This window comes from Pholis gunnellus (assembly GCF_910591455.1).
Source record: "Pholis gunnellus genome assembly, chromosome: 5".
Taxonomy (NCBI): Eukaryota; Metazoa; Chordata; class Actinopteri; order Perciformes; family Pholidae; genus Pholis; species Pholis gunnellus.
The window spans coordinates 837,836-863,088 of NC_136531.1; the positions used below are offsets into that span (position 1 = coordinate 837,836).

The 25,253-nt window shown below is 46.1% G+C and overlaps 3 protein-coding genes across 3 annotated transcripts in view; all 3 read left to right on the plus strand.

Annotated features, from left to right (window-relative positions):
- Positions 1 to 11,563, plus strand: part of dnhd1 (dynein heavy chain domain 1) — a gene marked incomplete at both ends in the record, with an annotated part of 30,109 nt that extends 18,546 nt beyond the window's left edge. The window contains 14 exons of the mRNA XM_079159745.1: positions 44 to 235; positions 353 to 772; positions 3,097 to 3,367; positions 3,893 to 3,991; positions 4,072 to 4,242; positions 4,469 to 4,647; positions 5,105 to 6,073; positions 6,971 to 7,124; positions 7,207 to 7,278; positions 7,992 to 8,217; positions 8,603 to 8,694; positions 8,775 to 8,894; positions 9,919 to 10,502; positions 11,168 to 11,563. Of these exons, the coding sequence (XP_079015871.1) occupies positions 44 to 235; positions 353 to 772; positions 3,097 to 3,367; positions 3,893 to 3,991; positions 4,072 to 4,242; positions 4,469 to 4,647; positions 5,105 to 6,073; positions 6,971 to 7,124; positions 7,207 to 7,278; positions 7,992 to 8,217; positions 8,603 to 8,694; positions 8,775 to 8,894; positions 9,919 to 10,502; positions 11,168 to 11,563 (3,945 nt within the window). The remainder of the gene's footprint in view (positions 1 to 43; positions 236 to 352; positions 773 to 3,096; positions 3,368 to 3,892; positions 3,992 to 4,071; positions 4,243 to 4,468; positions 4,648 to 5,104; positions 6,074 to 6,970; positions 7,125 to 7,206; positions 7,279 to 7,991; positions 8,218 to 8,602; positions 8,695 to 8,774; positions 8,895 to 9,918; positions 10,503 to 11,167) is intronic.
- Positions 1 to 14,058, plus strand: part of LOC306696203 (extracellular serine/threonine protein kinase FAM20C-like) — a gene marked incomplete at both ends in the record, with an annotated part of 43,434 nt that extends 29,376 nt beyond the window's left edge. The window contains 3 exons of the mRNA XM_079159756.1: positions 12,148 to 12,229; positions 12,357 to 12,416; positions 13,800 to 14,058. Of these exons, the coding sequence (XP_079015882.1) occupies positions 12,148 to 12,229; positions 12,357 to 12,416; positions 13,800 to 14,058 (401 nt within the window). The remainder of the gene's footprint in view (positions 1 to 12,147; positions 12,230 to 12,356; positions 12,417 to 13,799) is intronic.
- Positions 14,059 to 15,776: 1,718 nt separating this feature from the next.
- On the plus strand, positions 15,777 to 24,067 carry baiap2l2b (BAR/IMD domain containing adaptor protein 2 like 2b; the record flags this gene model as incomplete). The annotated part of the gene is made up of 14 exons (XM_079158979.1): positions 15,777 to 15,830; positions 15,962 to 16,037; positions 16,628 to 16,714; positions 18,067 to 18,128; positions 18,647 to 18,718; positions 19,559 to 19,648; positions 20,200 to 20,331; positions 20,489 to 20,593; positions 20,928 to 21,030; positions 21,128 to 21,335; positions 21,566 to 21,631; positions 22,670 to 23,000; positions 23,088 to 23,131; positions 23,992 to 24,067. 14 exons carry the CDS (start codon positions 15,777 to 15,779, stop codon positions 24,065 to 24,067), a joined length of 1,506 nt encoding a protein of 501 aa, XP_079015105.1.
- Between the last annotated feature and the right edge of the window lie 1,186 nt (positions 24,068 to 25,253).

A 25,253-nucleotide genomic window follows, 5' to 3' on the forward strand; every position in this document is an offset into this window, starting at 1 on the left:
AGAATTAAAAGAAAAGAAATTAATGTTTTAAATCTTTTTTTAGGTGGAACGTGTGTTCCTGTCAGGCCTCAGGATTCTTAGTTGTCTGAATCCATCTGACCTGGAGGAGGTGCGTCACTACAGAGATCCACCTGACGGAGTGGTGAAAATCATGGACGCCATCTGCTTGCTGTTTAATCGTCCACCAGGCTGGGAGAGTGCCAGACAGCTTCTGGGACAATCCAACTTTTTCCAGGTGTGTGGATAGATAACGATAATATCATCATCTGTCATAAGTAAGTTCATAACAGCCAGCAGTAGTTTACTTACAAGAGGCGGTCTGTTCTTTGTTAATGTGCCGAATCTCTCCTAGGAGTTGGAATTCTTTGACCGCTACAGCGTGACGGACGAGCAGCTGCAGCAGCTCGGCCAGATAGTTCACAGCCCCCAGTTTGCACCAGAGTGTGTGCAGGAGGTGAGCAAAGCCTGCGAGTCTCTGTGCCGATGGGTCCAGGCTGTGTACGAGTGCTGCTGCGTGCAGCACCGACTGTTGGTCAAGCGGCAGCTGGAGCTGCTTTCCAAAGAGGCCCACGGTCGACTGCGCCTGGCCGAGCAGCAGGGGGAGGATGCGCGCAGTCGTCTGGAGGAAGTCGAGCTTCTACTGCAGCTGGTACGAACAGAACTGGAGGAGAAACTGCTGCAGCTGCACACAGCTGAGAGCTCAGAGAGAGAAGCTACTACAGCTGCAGGGAAGCTGGAGACACATGCCAGAGACTGGAGGGCTGCTGCTCAGGTAACAGAGTTCATACTGTACGTGTCACTGAAACATGACACTTAAAGCTACAAGGGACTTTCAACTGGTTCTGAACCAGTCTCAGTTTAGTCCTGATCCTCTATATATGACCTACATCAGTAAACGAGACCATCAGAGAGAAGATGGTCCATATTCTTTGTGTATTAATTCAAGGATCATTTGTTGTCATTATGCAACACAGAGATGTACAAAGTAATTCAGATAAAGCTCATTTTCAACACAACAAACAAAACTAACACAGTCGAACATTCCTGCATTTTTTAAAAGAGTAAAAAACTCATCATCAGGAAAACATCGTCAACTTTGGATGTCTTTGAGAATCAAGAGTCCACCTCCTCTGGTCCTCCAGAGTCCTCATGATGTAAACACAGAGTCCTCCTCCTCTGGTCCTCCAGAGTCCTCATGATGTAGACACAGAGTCCACCTCCTCTGGTCCTCCAGAGTCCTCATGATGTAGACACAGAGTCCACCTCCTCTGGTCCTCCAGAGTCCTCATGATGTAGACACAGAGTCCTCCTCCTCTGGTCCTCCAGAGTCCTCATGATGTAAACACAGAGTCCTCCTCCTCTGGTCCTCCAGAGTCCTCATGATGTAAACACAGAGTCCTCCTCCTCTGGTCCTCCAGAGTCCTCATGATGTAGACACAGAGTCCACCTCCTCTGGTCCTCCAGAGTCCTCATGATGTAGACACAGAGTCCACCTCCTCTGGTCCTCCAGAGTCCTCGTGATGTAAACACAGAGTCCACCTCCTCTGGTCCTCCAGAGTCCTCGTGATGTAGACACAGAGTCCTCCTCCTCTGGTCCTCCAGAGTCCTCGTGATGTAGACACAGAGTCCTCCTCCTCTGGTCCTCCAGAGTCCTCATGATGTAAACACAGAGTCCTCCTCCTCTGGTCCTCCAGAGTCCTCATGATGTAGACACAGAGTCCTCCTCCTCTGGTCCTCCAGAGTCCTCATGATGTAAACACAGAGTCCTCCTCCTCTGGTCCTCCAGAGTCCTCATGATGTAGACACAGAGTCCTCCTCCTCTGGTCCTCCAGAGTCCTCATGATGTAGACACAGAGTCCTCCTCCTCTGGTCCTCCAGAGTCCTCATGATGTAAACACAGAGTCCTCCTCCTCTGGTCCTCCAGAGTCCTCATGATGTAGACACAGAGTCCTCCTCCTCTGGTCCTCCAGAGTCCTCATGATGTAGACACAGAGTCCTCCTCCTCTGGTCCACCAGAGTCCTCATGATGTAAACACAGAGTCCTCCTCCTCTGGTCCTCCAGAGTCCTCATGATGTAGACACAGAGTCCTCCTCCTCTGGTCCTCCAGAGTCCTCATGATGTGAACACAGAGTCCTCCTCCTCTGGTCCACCAGAGTCCTCATGATGTGAACACAGAGTCCTCCTCCTCTGGTCCACCAGAGTCCTCATGATGTAAACACAGAGTCCTCCTCCTCTGGTCCACCAGAGTCCTCATGATGTAAACACAGAGTCCTCCTCCTCTGGTCCTCCAGAGTCCTCATGATGTAAACACAGAGTCCTCCTCCTCTGGTCCACCAGAGTCCTCATGATGTAAACACAGAGTCCTCCTCCTCTGGTCCTCCAGAGTCCTCATGATGTAAACACAGAGTCCTCCTCCTCTGGTCCACCAGAGTCCTCATGATGTAAACACAGAGTCCTCCTCCTCTGGTCCTCCAGAGTCCTCATGATGTAAACACAGAGTCCTCCTCCTCTGGTCCACCAGAGTCCTCATGATGTAAACACAGAGTCCTCCTCCTCTGGTCCTCCAGAGTCCTCATGATGTAAACACAGAGTCCTCCTCCTCTGGTCCACCAGAGTCCTCATGATGTAAACACAGAGTCCACCTCCTCTGGTCCACCAGAGTCCTGATCTCTGTCCTGCTGTCCCCCCATCAAGTCCTGCTTGATCCTGGACCACGATGGATCCAGGTCTCTGTGAAGACGTGGGCTCAACAGTCACCGAACTCCCGCTGCTTTCATTCATCTTATTGTTCTGTGACCATCAGACAGCCAGGTGCATGCTGGGTAGTGGAGTAGCCTTCAGGTCTGCTGCTCTTCCTCCTCACGCTTCCTCATCAGATGTTGATGAAAGTATGATGAAGTATTCTGTCACATGTCGTTAGTGATAAACAAACAAATAAACACAAACATGTTGCCAAACTCATGGGAGCTCGAGAGACCACCAAGAGAAAAACTACGAAATCAACAATCAACTCCTTAATCAAAGCTTTCATTTTGTAAAAAAAAAAAAAAAAGATTTAAATGATACTTAATTTGTTCTATTTTTCTCCCCCTCAGGAGGCGGAGCGAAATAAACAGTCCTTACCAGGAGATGCCCTTATCCTGGCTGCAATCATCTCTTATTTGGGTCCTTTTGGACCTGAGGTACGCACACAGCTGCTGATCAAGTGGAGGGAGTTATTAAAGACAGGAAGCGTCGACATAAACCCCGAGGACCCCAGAACCTCCCTGTTTACTACGCACTCTGACGCCGCACCTCCTCACCCGCCTCTCGGTTTTACCATCCCCGCGTCCGAGAGTCTGCAGCGGCCTCTGTGTCGGGCTTTGGGTTTAGGCGTTCACCTAAACCCAACCAGACTGGTGCTGAAGCTGCTGCTGTGGAGCTGCAGCAGCAGCTGTGTTCAGCGCTGGCCTCTACTGGCAGACAGCCAGCAGCATCTGGACTCTCAGAGCTGCCTCATCACAGGTACTGTAGACCCGGAGAGACTCAGAACATCCCACATACTAATGAACCAATTAACCAATGAGCCTGGCAGTCTATTGGAAACTCTTTATTAGGAATAACCCCTTGAGATGTACCATCTCGATGACAATTATACAATATTAGCACAATTAGACAAAAAGAAAAATAACTAAAAGATAACTAAACAACACCAAATATGACAAAAAACAAACAACAACTTAGAGACTGCAGGAACAGAAAAAACAGCTGTACAGTGTCTCAATTAACAAATAGAGAGAAAAGTTCCATCAAACATGCTATCAAATATCAGAAATGCTAACGAATGCCTCTTTGCATTTTGCCTAATTGTAAAACCCAAAACCAGAAGAATAAGCGTCTTCTGCTCTGCAGGAGAGGACGCCGAGCTGGAGCGGGAGACGGAGTGTGAGCTGGTGGTTTGTGCTGATGATCCAGAGCTGCTGGACCATCTGGACCGGGCTGCAGAGAGAGGTGAACCAGGGCAGCAGAAATAGAAGTTACAGAGTTCTTTATTCAGCCGTAACTCATTCCCATCCTTTTTTGTTTTGCAGGATTGAGAGTCCTGGTGACTCACGTGGAACGTGTGACTCCAAGTCCTCCTTTCCTGTCCAGACTGCAGCGCTCTGCTCCGTGTTTGCTTCCAGGATTAAAGCAGCGATCCACTCACCCTGAATTCTGCCTCTTCCTCAGCACCCGTCTGCCTCTCCAGCTAGTACACAGTGGTGAGAAGGGTTTCTCCAGACAACCGCACAGGCGTTAATCTCTGTCTCTCTGTCTGTCTCTTTCTATCTCTGTCTCTGTCTCTTTGTCTATGGCTCAGTACATTGTGAGACACACATCATGATCAGAGAGAAGAAATAGTAATATAATAATAAAGATGTCCATCCCTACTTCTAACTCATCTGAAAGTGGCGGCTCACTCTGTATTTCCTGCTTGTCGTTCTGCAGACGTCCATCCGTCCATCTTGTCTCAGGTGCTTGTGGTCGACCTCTCTCTGAGCTCAGAGGAGATCCAGGAGCTGATGCTGACTCAGCTGCTGCAGTCTGAGTGTGAGAAGCTGCTGATTCAACACCTGCAGCTCCAGCACGACAAGCAGCTGCTGCAGGACAGACTGGTCTCAGAAAAGGTGAGGAGATCACTGTGTACAATCATAGTTACTGCTTCTGTTGGTTATTGAGTCTAATGTGTGGAGCTTCTTTTCTATTGTGGCGTAGTCGTGGTCAGCAGACGTTTGTTTGGCAGCTTTTCACTGCAGTTGTGAATCGGAGCCAATGTAGTTGCAGAATCCTACATTTTGTACTGACCCCCCCCTCACAGTTTAACGTTAACCATCAGAGCGTAAATAAAGTTTAACGTTAACCATCACAGTGTAAATAAAGTTTTACTGACTCAGTAGAATTGCCGTGCGAGAGGCTTCAAAACATCTACAAACTGTGTGGCGAGAACACTGTTCACTGACCCTGAACTGGGCTTTCTGTGATTGTTGTCAATGAAATGGAAAAAGTGAAACTAAAGCAAACTGCTGTCCTTTTGTTAGACGTGCTGAACATCAGTTGACTGTATATATCTGTATCTGGTCTCAGGACGCTCTGATGGACTACATCCTGCAGTCCGACACCTCACTGCTGCAGGACTCCGGTCTTCTCGCCCAAGTGGCCGTCTGTCAGGATGCAACGTCGAGCCTGCAGGCTGAGATCCGGCAGCTGAGTGTGGAGCTGGATCACCACGATCTCCTGCTGGCTGCACCGCGGCAGGTAATGAAGCTGGCCGCCTCTTTCTACGGGGCTCTGCAGGACGTGGCCCGCCTCTCTCCTTCCTACTACTTCTCTCTACAAGGCTTCATCACGGCTATACAAGAGGTCCTCGTTGTGAAGGGCAGGCTATTAGTCGGTGAAGTGCCGTGGTGGGTAATACCAGAGGTCACAAACCGGATGGTGGTCCAGCTGCTGGACCAGTACAGGCCTTGTCTCCTGAAGAGCCATGTCGCCGTTCTGGAGCTGCTGCTCTCCGCGGCTCTGCTCCAACACAACGGGTTCTGCTCCGAGGCCGAGAGGGCGGCTTTCCTCCGGGGCCTTCAGGACGTAGAGCATCCCGTTCAGTCCACCAGCGCTCTGCCCAGCTGGATCCCCTCTCGCATCCACCCAGAGCTCCTCCGCCTCGAGCAGATCCCGGTCTTCTCTGGGTTGATAGCCTCTCTCTCCACTCGCCCCGCTCAGTGGAAGGAGTACCTGCACCTCCCTTCCTCCAGTGTCGTCGGGGCCGTTCCTTGTCGTTCTCACTCCCATCTGTCGCTGCTGCAGCGGGCGCTCCTCTGGAGGACCGTGCTGCCCGGCTGCCTGGAGGGACTGGCCGAGGCCATGGCCGCCTACCACCACCTCTGTCCGGACGGACGGACGGCAGTGACGGAGGCCCCTCACGCTGGCAACCCGGAGGCCCTCTCACGCTATCTGGTGAAACACCAGGGGCCCGTCATCCTCACGCTGCCCCGACGATGGACGAGCATTCAGCCTCTTCTAAACACATTGGCCCGCTGTGTCGCAGAAACAAAGACGGTAACACAAACATGTTAGACAGTTTATAATATCAATGAATAACACATTCACAGTCCCTTAAACTTCAGGTCATAGTTGTTTAACAGTTTACAAACAGAAAAAATAAATAGTGTAATGCTATGATTTGTGTCATTGTATCATTAGTTTTTTGTGTCATATAAAATAATTAGTTCATAGATTACATAACGTAGCTATAAGAAATGATGATGATGATGATGATGGAACCTTTGGATGAACTGATGTGTTGATGGAACCTTTGGATGAACTGATGTGTTGATGGAACCTTTGGATGAACTGATGTGTTGATGATGGAACCTTTGGATGAACTGATGTGTTGATGATGGAACCTTTGGATGAACTGATGTGTTGATGGAACCTTTGGATGAACTGATGTGTTGATGATGGAACCTTTGGATGAACTGATGTGTTGATGATGGAACCTTTGGATGAACTGATGTGTTGATGATGGAACCTTTGGATGAACTGACTGTGATGATGGAACCTTTGGATGAACTGATGTGTTGATGATGGAACCTTTGGATGAACTGATGTGTTGATGGAACCTTTGGATGAACTGATGTGTTGATGATGGAACCTTTGGATGAACTGATGTGTTGATGGAACCTTTGGATGAACTGATGTGTTGATGATGGAACCTTTGGATGAACTGATGTGTTGATGGAACCTTTGGATGAACTGATGTGTTGATGATGGAACCTTTGGATGAACTGATGTGTTGATGGAACCTTTGGATGAACTGATGTGTTGATGGAACCTTTGGATGAACTGATGTGTTGATGATGGAACCTTTGGATGAACTGATGTGTTGATGATGGAACCTTTGGATGAACTGACTGTGATGAAGGTTCTTATGAAGCGTTTCTGATCTGGTTTCAGGTGAAGTTCGTTTCTTTTGACTCAGAGGTCGATCTCTCTCAGCTGGAAGAAGCTGTTCACGACGGACACTGGCTGGTTTTTAACTGTCACCTGATGGAGCGATTGGACGGAGAAGTGGCGGCTCGCCTGAGTCGGTTGATCTCCTCCTTCAGAGGTGGGAGGTCCATCGAGAATTAAAATTTAAACTACTTTTATTATCATGAACAAAAAGCTTAATGCTGTTTAATGTCCCACAGAGGAGCGACGGCCGATCCACCCGGGCTTCAGATTGTGGTTCATAACTCAAGATGCATCCTGCTCCATACCAGGTAGATGTTTCTATGTTTCCAACTACTGCCACCACCTGGTACTAAGATATAAAACATTATATCACACAGAGCAACGTACATCCATTCTTATCTTCTTTACTTTTCTCTCTTAAGTGATCTGATTGACTGTTTCTCTTGTAATATGGAAATTCTTTATTGGGAATAACCCCTCAGGGATGTCCTCAAAGACAATTATACAACGCAAGCACAACTAGACAAAACATTTAACAAAAAAACTACAACTACAAGATAGTTAAACAACACCAAATATGACAAAAAAACATCAAATAAGACTTACAAAATCAGGAGGTCAAAGTCAAAAATGAAAATGTTTATTATTTTATTAAATATAAAAATGCACAATACATACAATGAAATACAATAATATTAAAATGAACTAATAGTGCAAAGATTTAACCAAACGAAACAAAAAGATAATTAAATGACACCAAATATGACAAAAAACTAAAACAAAGAACAACAAAATAAATAGATAAATATAAATGAAATAATAAGATCAGGAGGTCATTCTGACACAGAGCATGACAATGCATCATTCTTTCATAGGTAGAAAACATAAATGTAAGTAATGACGTAATAAGACATAATTATAGAGACTTCTCTATAGAGAATTCTCAGCCGTTGACTTCAGCTGTACAACTGATCCTACAATAAGAAGATATTTAATAATGATGATTGTTTTTATTGAACAGCGGCAGTGCGAGTGTGTGCCCTGCCTCTGGTCTGTGACTCTCCGTGGGACCTGAAGGAGGAGCTGAGCTCTTCTTTGGGTCAGCTGGCGTCCGTCAGACATCATCGGTCTCTGTCGGGTCTCTCAGCGGACAACATGGAGCTGCTCCTCCGCTGCGCCGTCTTCCACTCTGTGTTACTGCAGAGACAGAAGCACGAACGCCGGGGTCAGGGGAGGAGCTACAGCTGGTGAGGAAACGAACCCTCTGAACCACCAAACAGGATTTTTATCATCTATGTCATTGTAACTGTGTTATTCTGCACTAAAGACGTGTTCTAGTTCTCTCTACTTCTAGACATCGTGGTTCTGTTTCCATAGAGGATCAGGACTTTTATTTTGAAAATCAAGACCACAGAGAGTAAAATGTGACAGGAGACAAAAAAAACACCCTGAAACTGCTTTGTGTTCATTGGGTTATGATACAGGTGTTGTCTCATCCTGTCGTATTCATTCAGAATGAAACCAAATATGAACTGAATTAATGTCAGTATTTCAAAACCACATTACGTTATTCAAATGTTGTATGTAGTCAGAGTTCATGCTTGTACATTGTGGAGCGTTTCTGTTTTGAAGGAGTCATGAAGACCTCCTGGCTTTGGTGGACGCACACGTTAACATCGCTGGTATCTGCCACGACAACGCCAAGGCTTTGCAGTACATCGCAGGTGAGGCCTTAACCGATACAGCCGTCCCCATAGTTCAGCTACCGGGTACTTTAACCTTGTGTTACTTCTTCCATTCATAGTCACTCTGGTGCACGGCGGCCATGTTGTAGACACTGCAGATCTGGAGGTGCTGGACAGCGTTGCCAAGACCTGCTTCAGCAGAGAGTCCCACGTCTTCTCTGATATTAACACCAATCCTGGTAACAGCTTTGTGACAGTGCTGCATATTTTGAGTCAACTTCCCACAAGCCAGTTTCTCTTATATTTTAAACATTTAGCTGAAGACAAGTTACATAATTACAGCATTACAATGAGGCCACGTTTATAAATCAACAGTACAAACAACAAGTTGAAAGAAAGACAATCATAGAGTTAGAACAGGAGAGGAACTGTTGGTCATTTGACGAGTAGAAAAGATAATGTGTCCACGATAGCGGCTAGTTAGCTAGGTAGCTAGCTGCCACTAGCCACCAGATTGCTGTTTGGCTCATCGTCTGTAACCGTTGTAGCATGAAGGCATTGGTGGAATTAGCTAGCTAGCTAACTATAGCACAGTCAGCTAATTATCTAGCTAGCTAATATGCAACCTTTTATTTAAATGGAGATTGTCTGTTCTACTCACAGACTGTATATAAGGAGTGGACGTAGTCGTGGTGACGTCACTCATTGGTTTGTGGATGTTTTGAAGCCTTGAGTTTGGTGATTTTGCCGTCGCCGTCTCGGATTACGGCCGTCGCGAAGATGTTTTTTTTACAACCATTGAAGAGGAAGTGACCACATCTGGACTGAGGAGGAGTGACGTAGAGACGCCGTATACGTCTCTGGTAGAGACCTGTCAATCACTGTGTAGCCCCGCCCCTAAAGCATCCCCTGCTTTATGGTCTGTGTGACTCTAAATGGACCATCATTTACTAAATGAACATCATGCTGTATTGAAGAAGACTTGAAACTAGAGATTGAGACCATAAACTCATGTTTACAATGTTTACTGAGGTAATAAATCAAGAGAGAAGTAGAGTCATTTTCTCATAGACTTCTATACAACCAGAGGAGTCGCCCCCTGGTGGACACTAGAGAGAATGCAGCTTTAACACATGAAGCATCGGCTTGACTTGACAGAACCGGAGGTTGTCTCTTGGTTCTCTTTCTATGAGTAAAGTCGAGCATCAGTGGGTGTTTCTGCATTTGTAAAATATACTGATTGTGGCTGTTTGTTGTCCTCAGAGCTTCTCCAGATGTTGGAGCAGAGTCTTCTGGACCCAGCGAGCCTCAACGACCCCCGCGGTGTGCTGGGCCCTGATGCAGACGCGGCAGCTGCCGAGACGATGGAAAGCCACAGCCTCGATCTGAGCGCACTGCTGCGGGCCTCCCAGACTCCTCTGGGATCAGCGGCGAGGAGTTTCTGCACACGGCTCCACCAGCCGGCCTTCAGCGACGCTGCAGACAGACTGCAGGCTCTGAGGAGTCGCCTCACGAACCCAGCGACAGATCCAGCAGCTGATTCTCACGGTCACCTCTTGGACTTCCTCTGGGCTGAGCGGGACCATCTCGTCGATCTGGTGTCGTCGCTCCTGTCGCAGCTGCAACGACCTTTTACCTCGCTCCTCTCGCCCACTGACTTGTCTCAGCTGGAGAAGAGGGCGGAGTTAATCTGCGCTTATCTCGGGCGCCGCGGCAGCGCTTCAGATCCTCCCGATGCGTACCGGCTATCCGCCTTCAGAAACGCCCGAGGCCTCCTGGTGGCGGTGATGAGAGAGGCCGCTCGAGTAAATCGCAAATACATCAGTGATGTAACTCTGCATTTTCAGGTGAAGCAAACCAATAAGAAAAATCAGACTAACATCCATTACCAGTGGATGAAATGTTTCTCTAATATCCCATATCCTCCTGTCCTCTGTCCTCTATCCTCCTGTCCTCTGTCCTCTATCCTCCTGTCCTCTATCCTCCTGTCCTCTGTCCTCCTGTCCTCTGTCCTCTATCCTCCTGTCCTCTGTCCTCTATCCTCTGTCCTCTGTCCTCTGTCCTCTATCCTCCTGTCCTCTGTCCTCCTGTCCTCTGTCCTCTATCCTCCTGTCCTCTGTCCTCTATCCTCTGTCCTCTGTCCTCTGTCCTCTATCCTCCTGTCCTCTGTCCTCCTGTCCTCCTGTCCTCTGTCCTCTACCCTCTGTCCTCTGTCCTCTGTCCTCTATCCTCCTGTCCTCTATCCTCTGTCCTCTATCCTCCTGTCCTCTTCCCTCTGTCCTCTGTCCTCTGTCCTCTATCCTCTGTCCTCTATCCTCTGTCCTCTATCCTCCTGTCCTCTATCCTCTGTCCTCTACCCTCTGTCCTCTATCCTCTGTCCTCTATCCTCTGTCCTCTATCCTACCCTCTTGTCCTCCTGTCCTCTATCCTACCCTCTTGTCCTCCTGTCCTCTCTCTTCTGGTTTTCTATCCTCTTGTCTATCTTCTTGTCCTCTGTCCTTCTGTCTTCCAGGTTCTGAGCGACGTTTCTCTCCCAGCCTCACTTCCTCTGGACGCTGTGTATTTGTGCGGCCTGCAGCTGAGAGGTGCATCATGGGATACCCAGCTGGGAGCCCTCCAGGACTCCGCCTCTCTGCAGCCGTACTCGCTGCCACTCGTTCGCGTCGAGGCTCGAGTCACGAACACCGACCCGGATATCTTCCCTCGCGAAAGTTCACATTTAACCGACGTCCGTGCTTCTTCTCCGTCGTCGTCGCCGCTCTACCGCTGCCCGCTCTACCTCGACAGGCAGCGGGGGGGCGGAGCCTCTTCATCAGACGCTGACATCATCACCACGTTTCCCCTCCGCACCGAGATCAATCCTGCGTTGTGTAGTTTGAGACGGGTGAGGCTCGTGAGCACGCTCTGAATCAACAGCTGGATTCATCTTCCAAATATATTTACACAACTGTGCTGTACAATGACATGTTCATACGTTACACTTTGTAATGTTTTTGTAATGTTTTTGTAATGTTTTTGTAATGTTTTTGTAATGTTTTTGTAATGTTTTTCATTAAAACATTTCACACATTGTCATGATTCATAGCATTTTGTATTCAGTAGCTGGTTCTCAGCTGGTGTTAACGTTCTGCAGGTTTTCTCTCGCTGAGTAAAATGAACTGAAGTATCTCAGTGTCCTCCATGATAACAGCTGTTTGAGTTCTCTCAATGCTAAGGAAAGGCGCTTCAATGCTTCCTTTCCTAGCTCCTTTAGCATAGGAAACACTGGACCTTCCTTTACCAAAGGAAAAAAAGGTGAATGCTGCCCCACAATTTAAAGTGTCGCACCGTTGAAGACAGAAGAGTTTTTAAATGTTAGTGTCTACATGTATGATTTTGCATCTCCGCGTAGGAACACATGCATTAAATGCCCTCAATATGTATTTTTATGACAAAAGTGTGAAAGCAGAAAGTTCTCCTTGTTGACAGTAACCAAACTCCTCCGTCCTCTAGGTAACATGGACCGACACCATTATGAAACCTTTGAGAAGTTTGGCACCAACACTTTCCTCGTACACCTTGACAACGGGAGGGCGTGAGTATCTCTGCTGTTAGTGTGTGTGTGTGTGTGTGTGTGTGTGTGTGTGTGTGTGTGTGTGTGTGTGTGTGTGTGTGTGTGTGTGTGTGTGTGTGTGACGACTCTTCTTCTGTTCTCATTGCAGATTTGGGCGTCACTCCAAAGACGAGCCCTCCATCCTGGCTCCTCTAGAGCAATGCTGCAGGTTAACAATGTCATCAAATGTCAAATCTTTTAAAGGGACATTGTTTCTGTTTCAGTGGCATCTAGTGCCCCCCTGTGTCCTCTGTCGTCTGTCCTCCTGTCCTCGGTCCTCCTGTCCTCTGTCCTCCTGTCCTCTGTCCTCTGTCCTTTGTCCTCCTGTCCTCTGTCCTCTGTCCTCCTGTCCTCTGTCCTCCTGTCCTCTGTCCTCTATCCTCCTGTCCTCCTGTCCTCTGTCCTCCTGTCCTTTGTCCTCTGTCCTCCTGTCCTTTGTCCTCTATCCTCCTGTCCTCTGTCCTTTGTCCTCTATCCTCCTGTCCTCTGTCCTCTGTCCTCTGTCCTCTGTCCTCCTGTCCTCTGTCCTTTGTCCTCCTGTCCTCTGTCCTCCTGTCCTCTGTCCTTTGTCCTCCTGTCCTCTGTCCTCTGTCCTCCTGTCCTCTGTCCTCTGTCCTCTGTCCTCTATCCTCCTGTCCTCTGTCCTCCTGTCCTCTGTCCTTTGTCCTCCTGTCCTCTGTCCTCCTGTGCTTTGTCCTCTGTCCTCCTGTCCTTTGTCCTCTATCCTCCTGTCCTCTGTCCTTTGTCCTCTATCCTCTGTCGTCTGTCCTTTGTCCTCTGTCCTCCTCTCCTCTGTCCTCTTCTCCTCTACCCTCCTGTCCTCTGTCCTCCTGTGCTTTGTCCTCTGTCCTCCTGTCCTTTGTCCTCTATCCTCCTGTCCTCTGTCCTTTGTCCTCTATCCTCCTGTCCTCTGTCCTTTGTCCTCTATCCTCTGTCGTCTGTCCTTTGTCCTCTGTCCTCTTCTCCTCTACCTTCCTGTCCTCTATCCTCCTGTCCTCTGTCCTTTGTCCTCTATCCTCTGTCGTCTGTCCTTTGTCCTCTGTCCTCTTCTCCTCTACCTTCCTGTCCTCTATCCTCCTGTCCTCTGTCCTTTGTCCTCTATCCTCTGTCCTCCCGTCCTCTGTCCTCCTCTCCTCTGTCCTCCTCTCCTCTGTCCTCTTCTCCTCTACCCTCTTGTCCTGTGTCCTGCTGGCTGCTTTGTCTCATCCGTTAGAGACGTTATTAACATAGGAGCTTGTGTCTGTTGGTGCCGCTGTGCTTGTGTAAACACAGTGAGTCTTATCAGTAGTAGTATTTAGCATCACGTGATACGATTCACAACACGTGTGATTGGTCGGTGTGTTTCCTGGACCGAGTACCGTAAAGGCTAGAAAAGATGCGCCGGTTAAAATAGAAGCGCTCCGTCAAACTTGAATAAATCTCAGTTATCCATGGGTTATAAGTCTATCAGTGACCTCTGCCCTGAATGTTACACACTGTCCCTTTAATGTCCTCCTTAAGGTTGATATCGCTTCCTTCCCTAATCGCTCCATCCTCTCCTTCCTCCCTCTAGGATCCGTCGCTCCACCTGGCTCCGCCTACAACTCCTCACTCTGCCCCGGTATCGTCTCAGTGACGTCATGAGGGCCTCGCTGTCCCGGGACCCCCTTCACACCGTGGCCCCGCTGCTGGCGGAGCCTCACCTCGCCGCCCTCGACCGCCGCCTGAAGGCTGTGCTGAAGACCGTGAGTCAGTGCCGAAAGAGCCGGGGCGACGAGGTCATCTATGATGACGTTTCCTATTTGAAAGACACGGGGAGTCCCGCCGGGTAGAGCCGGGTTCACGTCTTCATTTTACAATCGACCCTTGAAATGATGAAGAAACCTGTAAATTAGAAAGGTCTCGCAGGTGTCGTTTCATTTTTACCTCTTAAGATTTCATTCAACTTTGTTTTTTTTTCTTTTTACAAAATGGTCGAATGTGTTTAAGACTCCTGCTCTCCTGATTGGACGACACACTGAGGATTCTATAACGTGTCAAGATATAAACTTCACATGTTACACACAGTCACATTCGTGAGGTCATGAGGAATATTTCCCAGTTACAGTAAAACTAGTTGTATAAACACTAAAAGCTGTAACACATTTACAGACTATAGACAGTCAGTGAATGAAGTGTGACAGACTTATAACGCAATAAATACAATTCTGGATACGAGGTCACGTCACAAAGGCTCATAGTATTAATGATGTTGGAGCCATAATGTAGTTTTGTTGTTTTCTTTTATCTTTGAGGGGAAACACAAGTTGAATTTAGACACGCAGTTCTGACATTGAACACAAGGTGGCGCATTGATGTATGAGAGCACGTAGGTAAGTCCCGGTGATGAGAATCGGGTGTGTGGACGGGAAGCTAACGTGTCCTAACGTGTCCTATCCTGTTACTAAGCAATTAAGATGCATTAATACAAGTAAGATTGAACAATGCTGATTTAATGACGTGTGTCAATGTGCAACGGAATAAATGGATCAACAGATGGAAAGAGGTGCAGCGCACTGAACTGTTTGTGGCATAGAACACGCGTCCCAACAAGTTCTCCCGTTCGCCCCCCTAGTGGCTTTAAGATCAAATTGGGACATTTGTTAAAGTCAATACAAACAATAATACATACACAACAACAACACTTCTCTCTCTTTAACCCGACACACACACACACACACACACACACACACACACACACACACACACACACACACACCTCGTCGTCGTCCTGGAGTCCAAGAAGAGGAGAGACGACGTCCTGCTTTGATCAGTGTTCTCATGAAAAAGGTCCTCGAACTTCACTCGACCTGTTTGTGTCGTTTGCGGCTGAAAATCTTCTCCGATCATATTTGTGAGTAAATGTTCTTCGTGTTTCTTTAAAAGGATTTTAAAACACCCACCAAAATGTTGCTGTCGAGGCTTTCAGGGGGTCTCGGACCCCCCTTGTGTTTTTCATCCTCCAGACAGCATAACTTGTTATTGCCTTTACTTGCTTCATGCTGGTTATTTAAATGTGAAGACGCTGTAATAATGTAAATAAGAAGGAGAGGACTCATGAACACAAAGTGATGAAAAGCACATTGATAATTATTAATGAGTCGATGCGGTTTGTTGACACTCAAACAAGAACAATGACGATGAAATAATCCTTCATTCCTCAGAAGCAGTGTGTGTGTGTGTGTGTGTGTGTGTGTGTGTGTGTGTGTGTGTGTGTGTGTGTGTGAGGCCCTCCCTCAGGTGTGAGTCTCCGTCACAGCTAAGTGGCCGGCTGTCCTCCGCCTCCTTTCCTTTCAGGGCTTCCATCAATAATTCACCGGTTCTCATATCGATGGCACCGACACTCTTCCCTCTCTTCCTCTCGCCGCTCCTCATTTCTACAGCTCGTTAAAGAAAGCGCCGTCATCGGAACAACGCCGGTGACTTGAACGGGAATACAGAGTCTCTGCAGAAGTTTTGTTCATTTTCTGAGTTCCCTTTGTTGTAGTTCTGAAGTTCACATTGTCTCAGGATGTCCGGAGCCACCAGCGACCAGCTGCACAGATCCACACTGACCGTCTATCTGGTGAGTTCATGACTCGTTTCTGCCTCTTGGTCCGTGTGGAGACACGTGATGTTTCAAATGTCTAAGCATGGCCAGAGGTTTGAGCATCTTATCAGATCTACACGTGGTGGTTTCTGTGTGTGTTACTGTAGAACCTGATGGAGCACTTCAATCCTGGTCTCCAGAAGCTGGTTGCTTTAGGAAACAGCTACGTCATGGCTTTCCAAGGTGAGTGAGTGTGTGAGCGTGTGTGAGCGTGTGTGAGTGTGAGTGTGTGTGTGTGTAAAAGATGTTATACAGTTTCAGTACATTTCTGAAAACCACGTGATGCGTTCACTGTTGCTCAAGTTTGGGGATTTCACCGTCACCACCAGTCGCCATCTTGTTTTTAGCAACCAGTGAACAGGAAGTGAGCATCTCTGGACTGAGGAGGAGCGACGTAGAGACGCCGTATATGTCTCTGGTAGAGACCTGTCAATCACTGTGTAGCCCCGCCCCTAAAGCATCCCCTGCTTTATGGTCTGTGTGACTCTAAATGGACCATCATTTACTAAATGAACATCATGCTGTATTGAAGAAGACTTGAAACTAGAGATTGAGACCATAAACTCATGTTTACAATGTTTACTGAGGTAATAAATCAAGAGAGAAGTAGAGTCATTTTCTCATAGACTTCTATACAACCAGAGGAGTCGCCCCCTGGTGGACACTAGAGAGAATGCAGCTTTAACACGTGAAGCTTTGGCTTCACTTTAAAGAACCATTGTGTGTGTGTGTGTGTGTGTGTGTGTGTGTGTGTGTGTGTGTGTGTCTTACAGCCTTAGCTGTTAGCAGCGAGGCCTACTTCAGCGCTGTGGCTAAGATGGGTGACCAGGCACTTCACACACTTTCATCCCGCTCTCTGGGTGTGTGTGTGTGTGTGTGTGTGTGTGTGTGTGTGTGTGTGTGTGTGTGTGTGTGTGTGTGTGTGTGTGTGCATATTTTCCACAAGCTTCACTCTCACTCTGACCCCATGGACGTGTGATAGCATTGTTAGCATCATGCTTGCTAACGTTGGCTGACTGAGAAGCTCGGGGACCAGCGGCCATATTGAGTGACGGCCTCTGAATTATAGATGTGAACGTCTTTGAGCTGCGCTTCACTTCATTAGCTCGACCACAGTCCGTGACGGAACACAACGGCCGTCACGTGAAGCGCTCGGCTAAACTTTCCACCGTCTCAGCGTTGACGACTTGAAGTCGTTGTATCGCGTTACTGACACTCCGGCTAAAGTCGTGTGTTCTGTCTTTTTAAACTAACACAAAATGAGTGATCGCATTAAAACCAGTGGCACGTCAACACGTCTCCGGATCTTCTGTTTAAAGACGGAATGAAAGAGTTGAGATATTCTCTCTAAAGATGGCTGTTTTGTTGTACTTTTATCAAAATAACATAATTATGCAACATTTTGTGAGGAAAATATAAAAACAAACCGTATAACCGTCAAAGCTCTGGTTTCTAATGAACACATCAGACTAACTTGACATAAAGAGAGAAGGAGAACCGGAGCTTGATGACTACGAACTGTCAAAGCCTTCAGAACCGACGCTGCAAACAATGGACCTCATGCGAGAAAATTTTTTGGTATTCTTATCTTAACTTGACTTCATATAACCGTGTCAATGACCAGCGTTTACGTGTTGAATATGAGAATTGTAAATTAGCATAATTACCGCCATGATAACACCATTTAAGGTTACATCGCTTCATCCCATCGTCACGTCTCTCATCGGTTTGTAGACGGATGTTTTGAAGCCTCAAGTTTGCCGTCGCCATCTTTTTTCTTTGCAACCAGTGAACAGGAAGTGACCATATATGGACTGAGGAGGAGTGACGTAGAGACGCCGTATACGTCTCTGGTAGAGACCTGTCAATCACTGTGTAGCCCCGCCCCTAAAGCATCCCCTGCTTTATGGTCTGTGTGACTCTAAATGGACCATCATTTACTAAATGAACATCATGCTGTATTGAAGAAGACTTGAAACTAGAGATTGAGACCATAAACTCATGTTTACAATGTTTACTGAGGTAATAAATCAAGAGAGAAGTAGAGTCATTTTCTCATAGACTTCTATACAACCAGAGGAGTCGCCCCCTGGTGGACACTAGAGAGAATGCAGCTTTAACACAAATAACTGAGTGACCTCATGCTTTTTGTGTTGATAAACAGAAAAAGTTAATTATATAAAGTCTCTGATTCATCTTTGTGTCCTTCCAGGGGACGTTCTGATCCAGATCTCAGAGACACAGAGGAGACTCACAGCAGAGATGGAAGGAGTGGTCCGTACAAGTCTTTTAAGAACCCTTTAATGCCCCAAACAACCACATGACAAACCTGTAGAACCATGCAATAGATCAAATGGTTCTTTAGAGTGATGCCATAGAAAAAACGTTTCGGGTTCCACAGAGAACCTTTCAGACCAAGGCTCGTTAAAGAAATATTTTCTTAAACAGTTTAAAAAAAAAGTTTATTCAGGAACTTCAAAGAACCGGAAAAGGTTCCTCAAAGAGACATCAACAATAGTTCTTTGAGACACCTTTTCTGGTTCTTTGAAGAACTTAAAGAAAGAAAAAGTTCTCTAAAGAATCTTTTTCAGTTTGTTTTTTTAAATGTATACCATCCTCCACCATCCCATAACTCCAACATGAATTAAGAACCCTTTAATATCCCAAAGAACCACATGACAAACCTCTAGAACCATGCAATAGATACAGCGGTTCGAGATAAACGAGGACGGAGCTCGTGTGCTTACAGACAAGTGTCCACAGTGACCTTGTTGTTGTCGTTCTCGCTGCAGTTCCGTTGGTTCCAGATCGAGGTGCTACAAGCCATGGAGAAGAACGTGAAGCTGGATGAAGAGTACATCGACGTGAGTTCACAGAGAGGAACGTTTGTACGTCTCACTCCTGAGGAGAATAACAGCTCTTCTCTTATATTTATTACAGGAAAGGAGTTTGTGTATTTTTCATTCTCTAAATCTATGAAGAAGTTAAAAGAGTCATTCGCATCACTATATTTCTACACAGTTCAGTGGACTTCATTTGTTGTTAGAATTAAGACTCGTCCCTACTTTGAGGCTCAACATGTGGAAGCCGCTGATGTTTGCAACCACGCGCCGCAACCACCCAAAACATTTCTACAAGCAGAAACGAGCTGCAGCTGCAAAAAGTCCAAAAACAAGCCAACGAAAAGTGGAGTAAAGACTTCAGTCTTTTTGCAGTGTTATAAAAAAGCAACAGATGTTGTTGAAGACTGACGTGAACCCGTTAACAGACGCTCACTTGTTTTCAGACGTGTGTGTGTTTTTTTATTTTGCATCATCTTGTATTTGTCGTTGTATTTATTTAGGATTCGCGTGCGTGTTGGTAAAGCTGCAGCACGTTCTCTTCTGATGGAGACGTTGTGGGCTGCTGTCAGTAATTCATGATCTGAAGCGTAGCGGCAGTGACGGCAGCACAACTACATCAACGTGTTCACATCCTGCAACAAGACCAGAGAACTCTTTAGTGTAAAGCAGCACCTTATTTCAATCTGTTGTGCACGACTTTACAAGAAGAACTCTCGTGTTTCTGCTCATTTTAGCCACATCGATTGCATTCCCATCTACATTAACCTCAAACCAGCTTTAATTCAAAACACCAGACTCAAAACAAGTCTGCAGATTAGATCATCACATCACAGCTCCTTACATGAACCGCTTCTCCTGCAGGGAAGTCGCAGAGTGTACGAGCTGGAGGTGAGGAACCAGGCCGAGAACTTGGAGAAACAGCTCAGACGAGGAGCCTACAGAGACTCTCTGGTACTTCTACACACACACACTCACTACACATCTCGTAGTGGTGTAACGGACCGTAGTGGATCCGCACTGACCCCCCCCCCACAGTGTAACGTTAACCTTCACAGTGTAAATAAAGTTTTACTGACTCAGTAGAACTTGTGTTTCTAGTCTCTGATCATGTTTCATTGTAAACAACCAATCAGAGGAGAGCTAGTAACGTTAGCAGCACCGCTAACGGCTAACCAACGAGGTTCACTTCAGTGACATCATGATGCCTTCAGGCTCTGCTCAGTGAACATGAGTACTGGCTGAAGCTACATTATAACATCTTCATGATGCGTTCACGTGTAGTCTGTAAAATGTAGTTTTGGTGATAAACTTGAATACATCCAGTAGTTTGAAGGAGATGTTTATGAATATAAAAAGATATTAGAGATGAGTTATGATGTTTAAAAGTTATATTTGCTCCCTTTTGTCTTTTGTGCTGATCCGAACCGTGAGCCTCATGATCCGTTGCACCACTAATGTGTGTGTGTGTGTGTGTGTGTGTGTGTGTGTGTGTGTGTGTGCAGGAGAACAGTGAGTACATGATGTACCTGAGGCAGAGCCAGCAGGAGATCCTGAAGGAGGAGGAGAGGAGGTTTCGCTTCCTGGCTGAGAAACACTGCGGCCTCACTCAGTCCCTGCTGTTCCTCATCAGCAAGGTACACACACACACACACTCACACACACTCGCACACACACACACACACTCACACACACACACACACACACACACACACACACACATAATAGCATGCTAACGGCTCTCGTATCTGCTGAGCTTTAAGGAGGAGCTCTCTTCTCCTCCTCTGGTTTCAGACCGGAGCTTCTCTCCAGCAGAAGGCAGACGGATGGAAGGAGAAAGTCAACGAGACCAAAGGGTCCAGACCTCGAACCCCGACTCACCCGGATCAAGACGCCCAGGTGCATTATTTGTGATTCGCTGTGAAACGTTTTAAACTGAGTTCATTGGTATTCTCGGCCTCTAAAGGAGCTGAACTGGCTTCAGAACGCTGCACCGGGGACGTGATTCATGGAGAAAGTAGAGTAAATGATCTGGTGAGAGGCCTCAGAGAAAACAGGGTTTGAACGAGGCGCTGATATTACTTTATTACATGATGTAAGAAGCCTATTCTTTCTTCATTGAGATAAAACCATCGGTTTTGACTGTAAATCCTCTGCAGGAAGTGTTGAACCACAGTGTGGTGACTCTGTATCTTCTATGAACATTAACGGATGAACGTGTTTCCTGTCGCAGCTGCGAGGTTCGGTGAGCTCTCTGCTGCAGACGGTAGCCAGAGATGAGGACATGTCGTGGGCCCGGAGGGAGCAGCAGGCGCTGGGCAGAGTGCCCTCTAGAGGTGGGAGGACCACGGGACCACAGTCTGACATCCTCTGTCTCCAGATGTGATCTTCTGTGCATCAATTAACATCATATATCTGACTCCCCCCCTCCAGCTCCATCCCCCCTCCCCAGCCGCTCCCGCTCCAGCTCGGTGGGGGAGTCTCTGGGTCTGGCCGGTGGGAGGACCATGAGAGCCCTGGTGTCTCACCCGTCCTCCTCCAACCCAAAGCTCCTCCCCTTCAACAGGGGGGAGAGCGTCACCGTGCTGGTCCAAGAGCCGCGTAACGGCTGGCTGTACGGACGCACAGACAGCAGCCTGCGGTGGGTCATAATAATATAATAACTTTATTCATACAGCTCCTTTCAAAACAGAGTTTACAAGAGAAATAAACCTGATGAAGCAAAACAGATGAAACCAATCGATACGAAAAGAACAAACAGAAAGAAATGATTCAGTAAAAGAAAATACCAATAAACTGAGACAGAAGACGTGTTTCTCAGTATAAACTGAGGATTTAACGGACTTTCTGTTTCTGTCTGTTCTCGTCCAGTCAGGGCTGGTTTCCTGCTGCCTACGTCGCCCCCGTCGAGGACTTCTCCAACACTTTAGCAGCAAGGTGGGAATTACTGTCCAGCTGTGTCTGCACTCAGCATGAAGGGAGAATTTATACTGAAAGTGCTGTTTGTTTCATTATTCTCTGAAACACCAGAGAAACATTTATAGGAGCTCTGTTCTGTTGAAGATCCTAAACTTTGTTGTCAAAAAAGATTTGTTCATTTTTAAGAAACCTAGGAGACCACAAACATATCCACATATTTAACAGATTATTTTAATCTCGTTCTGAAAAGTGAAGTCAAAGCTTCATGTGTTAAAGCTGCATTCTCTCTAGTGTCCACCAGGGGGCGACTCCTCTGCTTGTATAGAAGTCTATGAGAAAATGACTCTACTTCTCTCTTGATTTATTACCTCAGTAAACATTGTAAACATGAGTTTATGGTCTCAATCTCTAGTTTCAAGTCTTCTTCAATACAGCATGATGTTCATTGAGTAAATGATGGTCCATTTAGAGTCACACAGACCATAAAGCAGGGGATGCTTTAGGGGCGGGGCTACACAGTGATTGACAGGTCTCTACCAGAGACGTATACGGCGTCTCTACGTCACTCCTCCTCAGTCCAGATGAGGTCACTTCCTGTTCACTGGTTGCGGAAAAAACAAGATGGCGACGGAGAGATCACCGAACTAGAGGCTTCAAAACATCCACAAACCAACGAGAGACGTCACCATGACTACGTCCTCTTCTCATAGACAGTCTATCGAGACTTCCAGGTTGACTCGCTCTCATTTGGCTTTTGTGGAGACATGTTCCCTCGTTGTATGTTTCACAGAATAATTGGAGCAGATAATCGGTTCAGAAAAGCTTTGAATCTGAAACTTATCAGGAACAAATCAGACCCAGAATCTGCAAAATGATCATCTGTGTGAGGCATCATCCCAGGAATCACCTCCAGCAGTGTAATAAATAATATATCTATGAATCATAAATGGGAAAGGAGGTCTTGTTTTCTATTATTTTCATTGAAATATTTCAGGTCACCGTCCTGTTACGAATCTCTAATAGTTCCTCTGTGTTGCCCTTTGACCCCTCCCTCAGCGGCGGCTCACTCAGAAGCCACAGTATGAACAATCTGTTGGACCCCACTGACACCTACACCGACCAATCGGAGGGCAAGAGCTTCGGAGACGTCCCGCCTCCGGCCACGCCCGACCGCAGGGCCTCCGTGGACGCCCGGTCGACCTCTCCTCTCCCCGAGAGGAAGCTGGAGTCGGCCTCGGAGTCAAAGACCGGTCAGACGAAGAGCTACACCGAACAACCTCCTCCTCCTCCTCCTCCTCCGAGTCACCACCTCAGAAGGAGCTCTGCAGATTATCGACCAATCTCTCCGCTCCCTGACAGGAGGGCTGACTCAGCATCTGATGTCCAGGTACCAGAGGTTTCACTCTCAAATAAAAAAAACTGAAATGTTGTCACCTTGGTTCCTTCTTCACTTGTTGTTCCTCTCTGTTCTCAGGCGTTATCACCACACGGGCCTCCTGAAAACCCACTGTTTCCAAGGTAATCCCCCAAAACGTTCCCTTGATTCAGAGTCTGATTCCTGCTGCATTACTAAACACGTCATTAAGGTTTATCGTTTGAGCTCGTCGGTATCGTATCTTGTCATGAAACGATCTGAATTCATTCAGTACGTGTGGGAATGAATCAGGAATATCAGGGGTAGTAGATTTGTGCTTCGTAGCAGTTAGATGGGATTTAAACGGACACTTTATGTTTCAGAGGATTCTAAAGTGTTTTTGTGTTGAAATGATGCAGCTGAAAGTAGATTCCCCCCATTTGCAATGTTATATCCGTCCACCGGGTGGCGCTGTGATTATCAAAGCGGTTTATTGCAGCCTGAAGTCAGTTGTTCTTATTAAAGTTGATGTGTGTGAGGGACTCTCACTTTTGATTATTATCATTTAATGATGATCGGGGTCATAAAAACATTATGCTGAATCTTTTTCTTTTGTAAAACCCTGATACAGATTTTTATGCTTAAATTAAGGAGACTTGCCTCTCGTTAGATTACGTTCTATTCTGTTCATTAAACACAAATGTAAAGTGATCATTGAAGCTCAGGTCACATCAGGTAGTTGTCACTATGCATTTGTGCTTTTTGAATTTTACTGTTTTGTCTCGTTATTTTGGGGCCTTTTTACTTATTTTTCGTTGTACTGAGGCTTAAATCCAGTAAAAAGTTCAACCCCAATTCCAACTAAAGTTTTTTAAACCAAATCACCATCGTCAAATTTTTGTTTAATAAAAAAATTGAGGCTATCTGAAGAGTATTCAGTCAAAATGTTCTATTTTCTCGCTGGAGTCTGGTGTCAGTTTCAGTGTGTGTGTGTGTGTGTGTGTAATGTTGTTCTTTCTTTCAGAGGCACGAACCCGTTCGCCACCGTGAAGCTCCGCCCCACGACGACCAACGACAGATCGTCTCCTCACATCCTCTGATCCGTAGGAAATACATTTATGTTTCAGGAGAGTTGAAGCTGAAAGAAGGTTTGCTGAGTTTGGTTTCTTTTTGTACAGCGTTAGATACGTTTTTTTTCTTGTACCAAAAACAGAAGTTTAATAGTTTAATATCACAACCGTGCACTTTTAAAGTAGTTTCGTTAACTCTTTGTATAGTGTAGCTCTGTTTGTCTGTCACAGTCAAAAACAAAATAAAGAAGGAATAATGAGACATTTGGGCAACACTACTTAGTTAGGTTTAGAGAACTAAACTACTTAGTTAGGTTTAGACAACTAAACTACTTAATTAGGTTGAGACAACTAAACTACTTAGTTAGGTTGAGACAACTAAACTACTTAGTTAGGTTTAGACAACAAAACTACTTAGTTAGGTTGAGATAACTAAACTACTTAGTTAGGTTGAGACAACTAAACTACTTAGTTAGGTTGAGATAACTAAACTACTTAGTTAGGTTGAGACAACTAAACTACTTAGTTAGGTTTAGACAACTAAACTACTTAGTTAGGTTGAGACAACAAAACTACTTAGTTAGGTTTAGACAACTAAACTACTTAGTTAGGTTTAGACAACTAAACTACTTAGTTAGGTTTAGACAACTAAACTACTTAGTTAGGTTTAGACAACTAAACTACTTAGTTAGGTTTAGAGAACTAAACTACTTAGTTAGGTTTAGACAACTAAACTACTTAGTTAGGTTTAGACAACTAAACTACTTAGTTAGGTTTAGACAACTAAACTACTTAGTTAGGTTTAGACAACTAAACTACTTAGTTAGGTTTAGAGAACTAAACTACTTTGTTAGGTTTAGACAATAAAACTACTTAGTTAGGTTTTGGAAAAGATCGTGGTTTGAGCTAAAATAACCACAGCAGTGCCGTTGCTTAAGTACACAAGTTACGTGACAAAACGTCAACGTTGACTTCTCGTTTCACTTAAGTCGCTTAAATATGGGACTGACAGAGTCTTTATGCTAAGCTAACGCTACCTAGCTCCAGCTACATATTTATCATACAGACGTGCGAGTGACATCAATCTTATAATTTTTAAATCGAGGCGAGCAATAAACAATAAACATTCTCCGAAAAGTCAAATAAGCCGATGAAAGCACATCGTATGTATTTATTCTCCTCAGCTGTAAAGTGTTTTCTCTTTTTGCTCATTTGA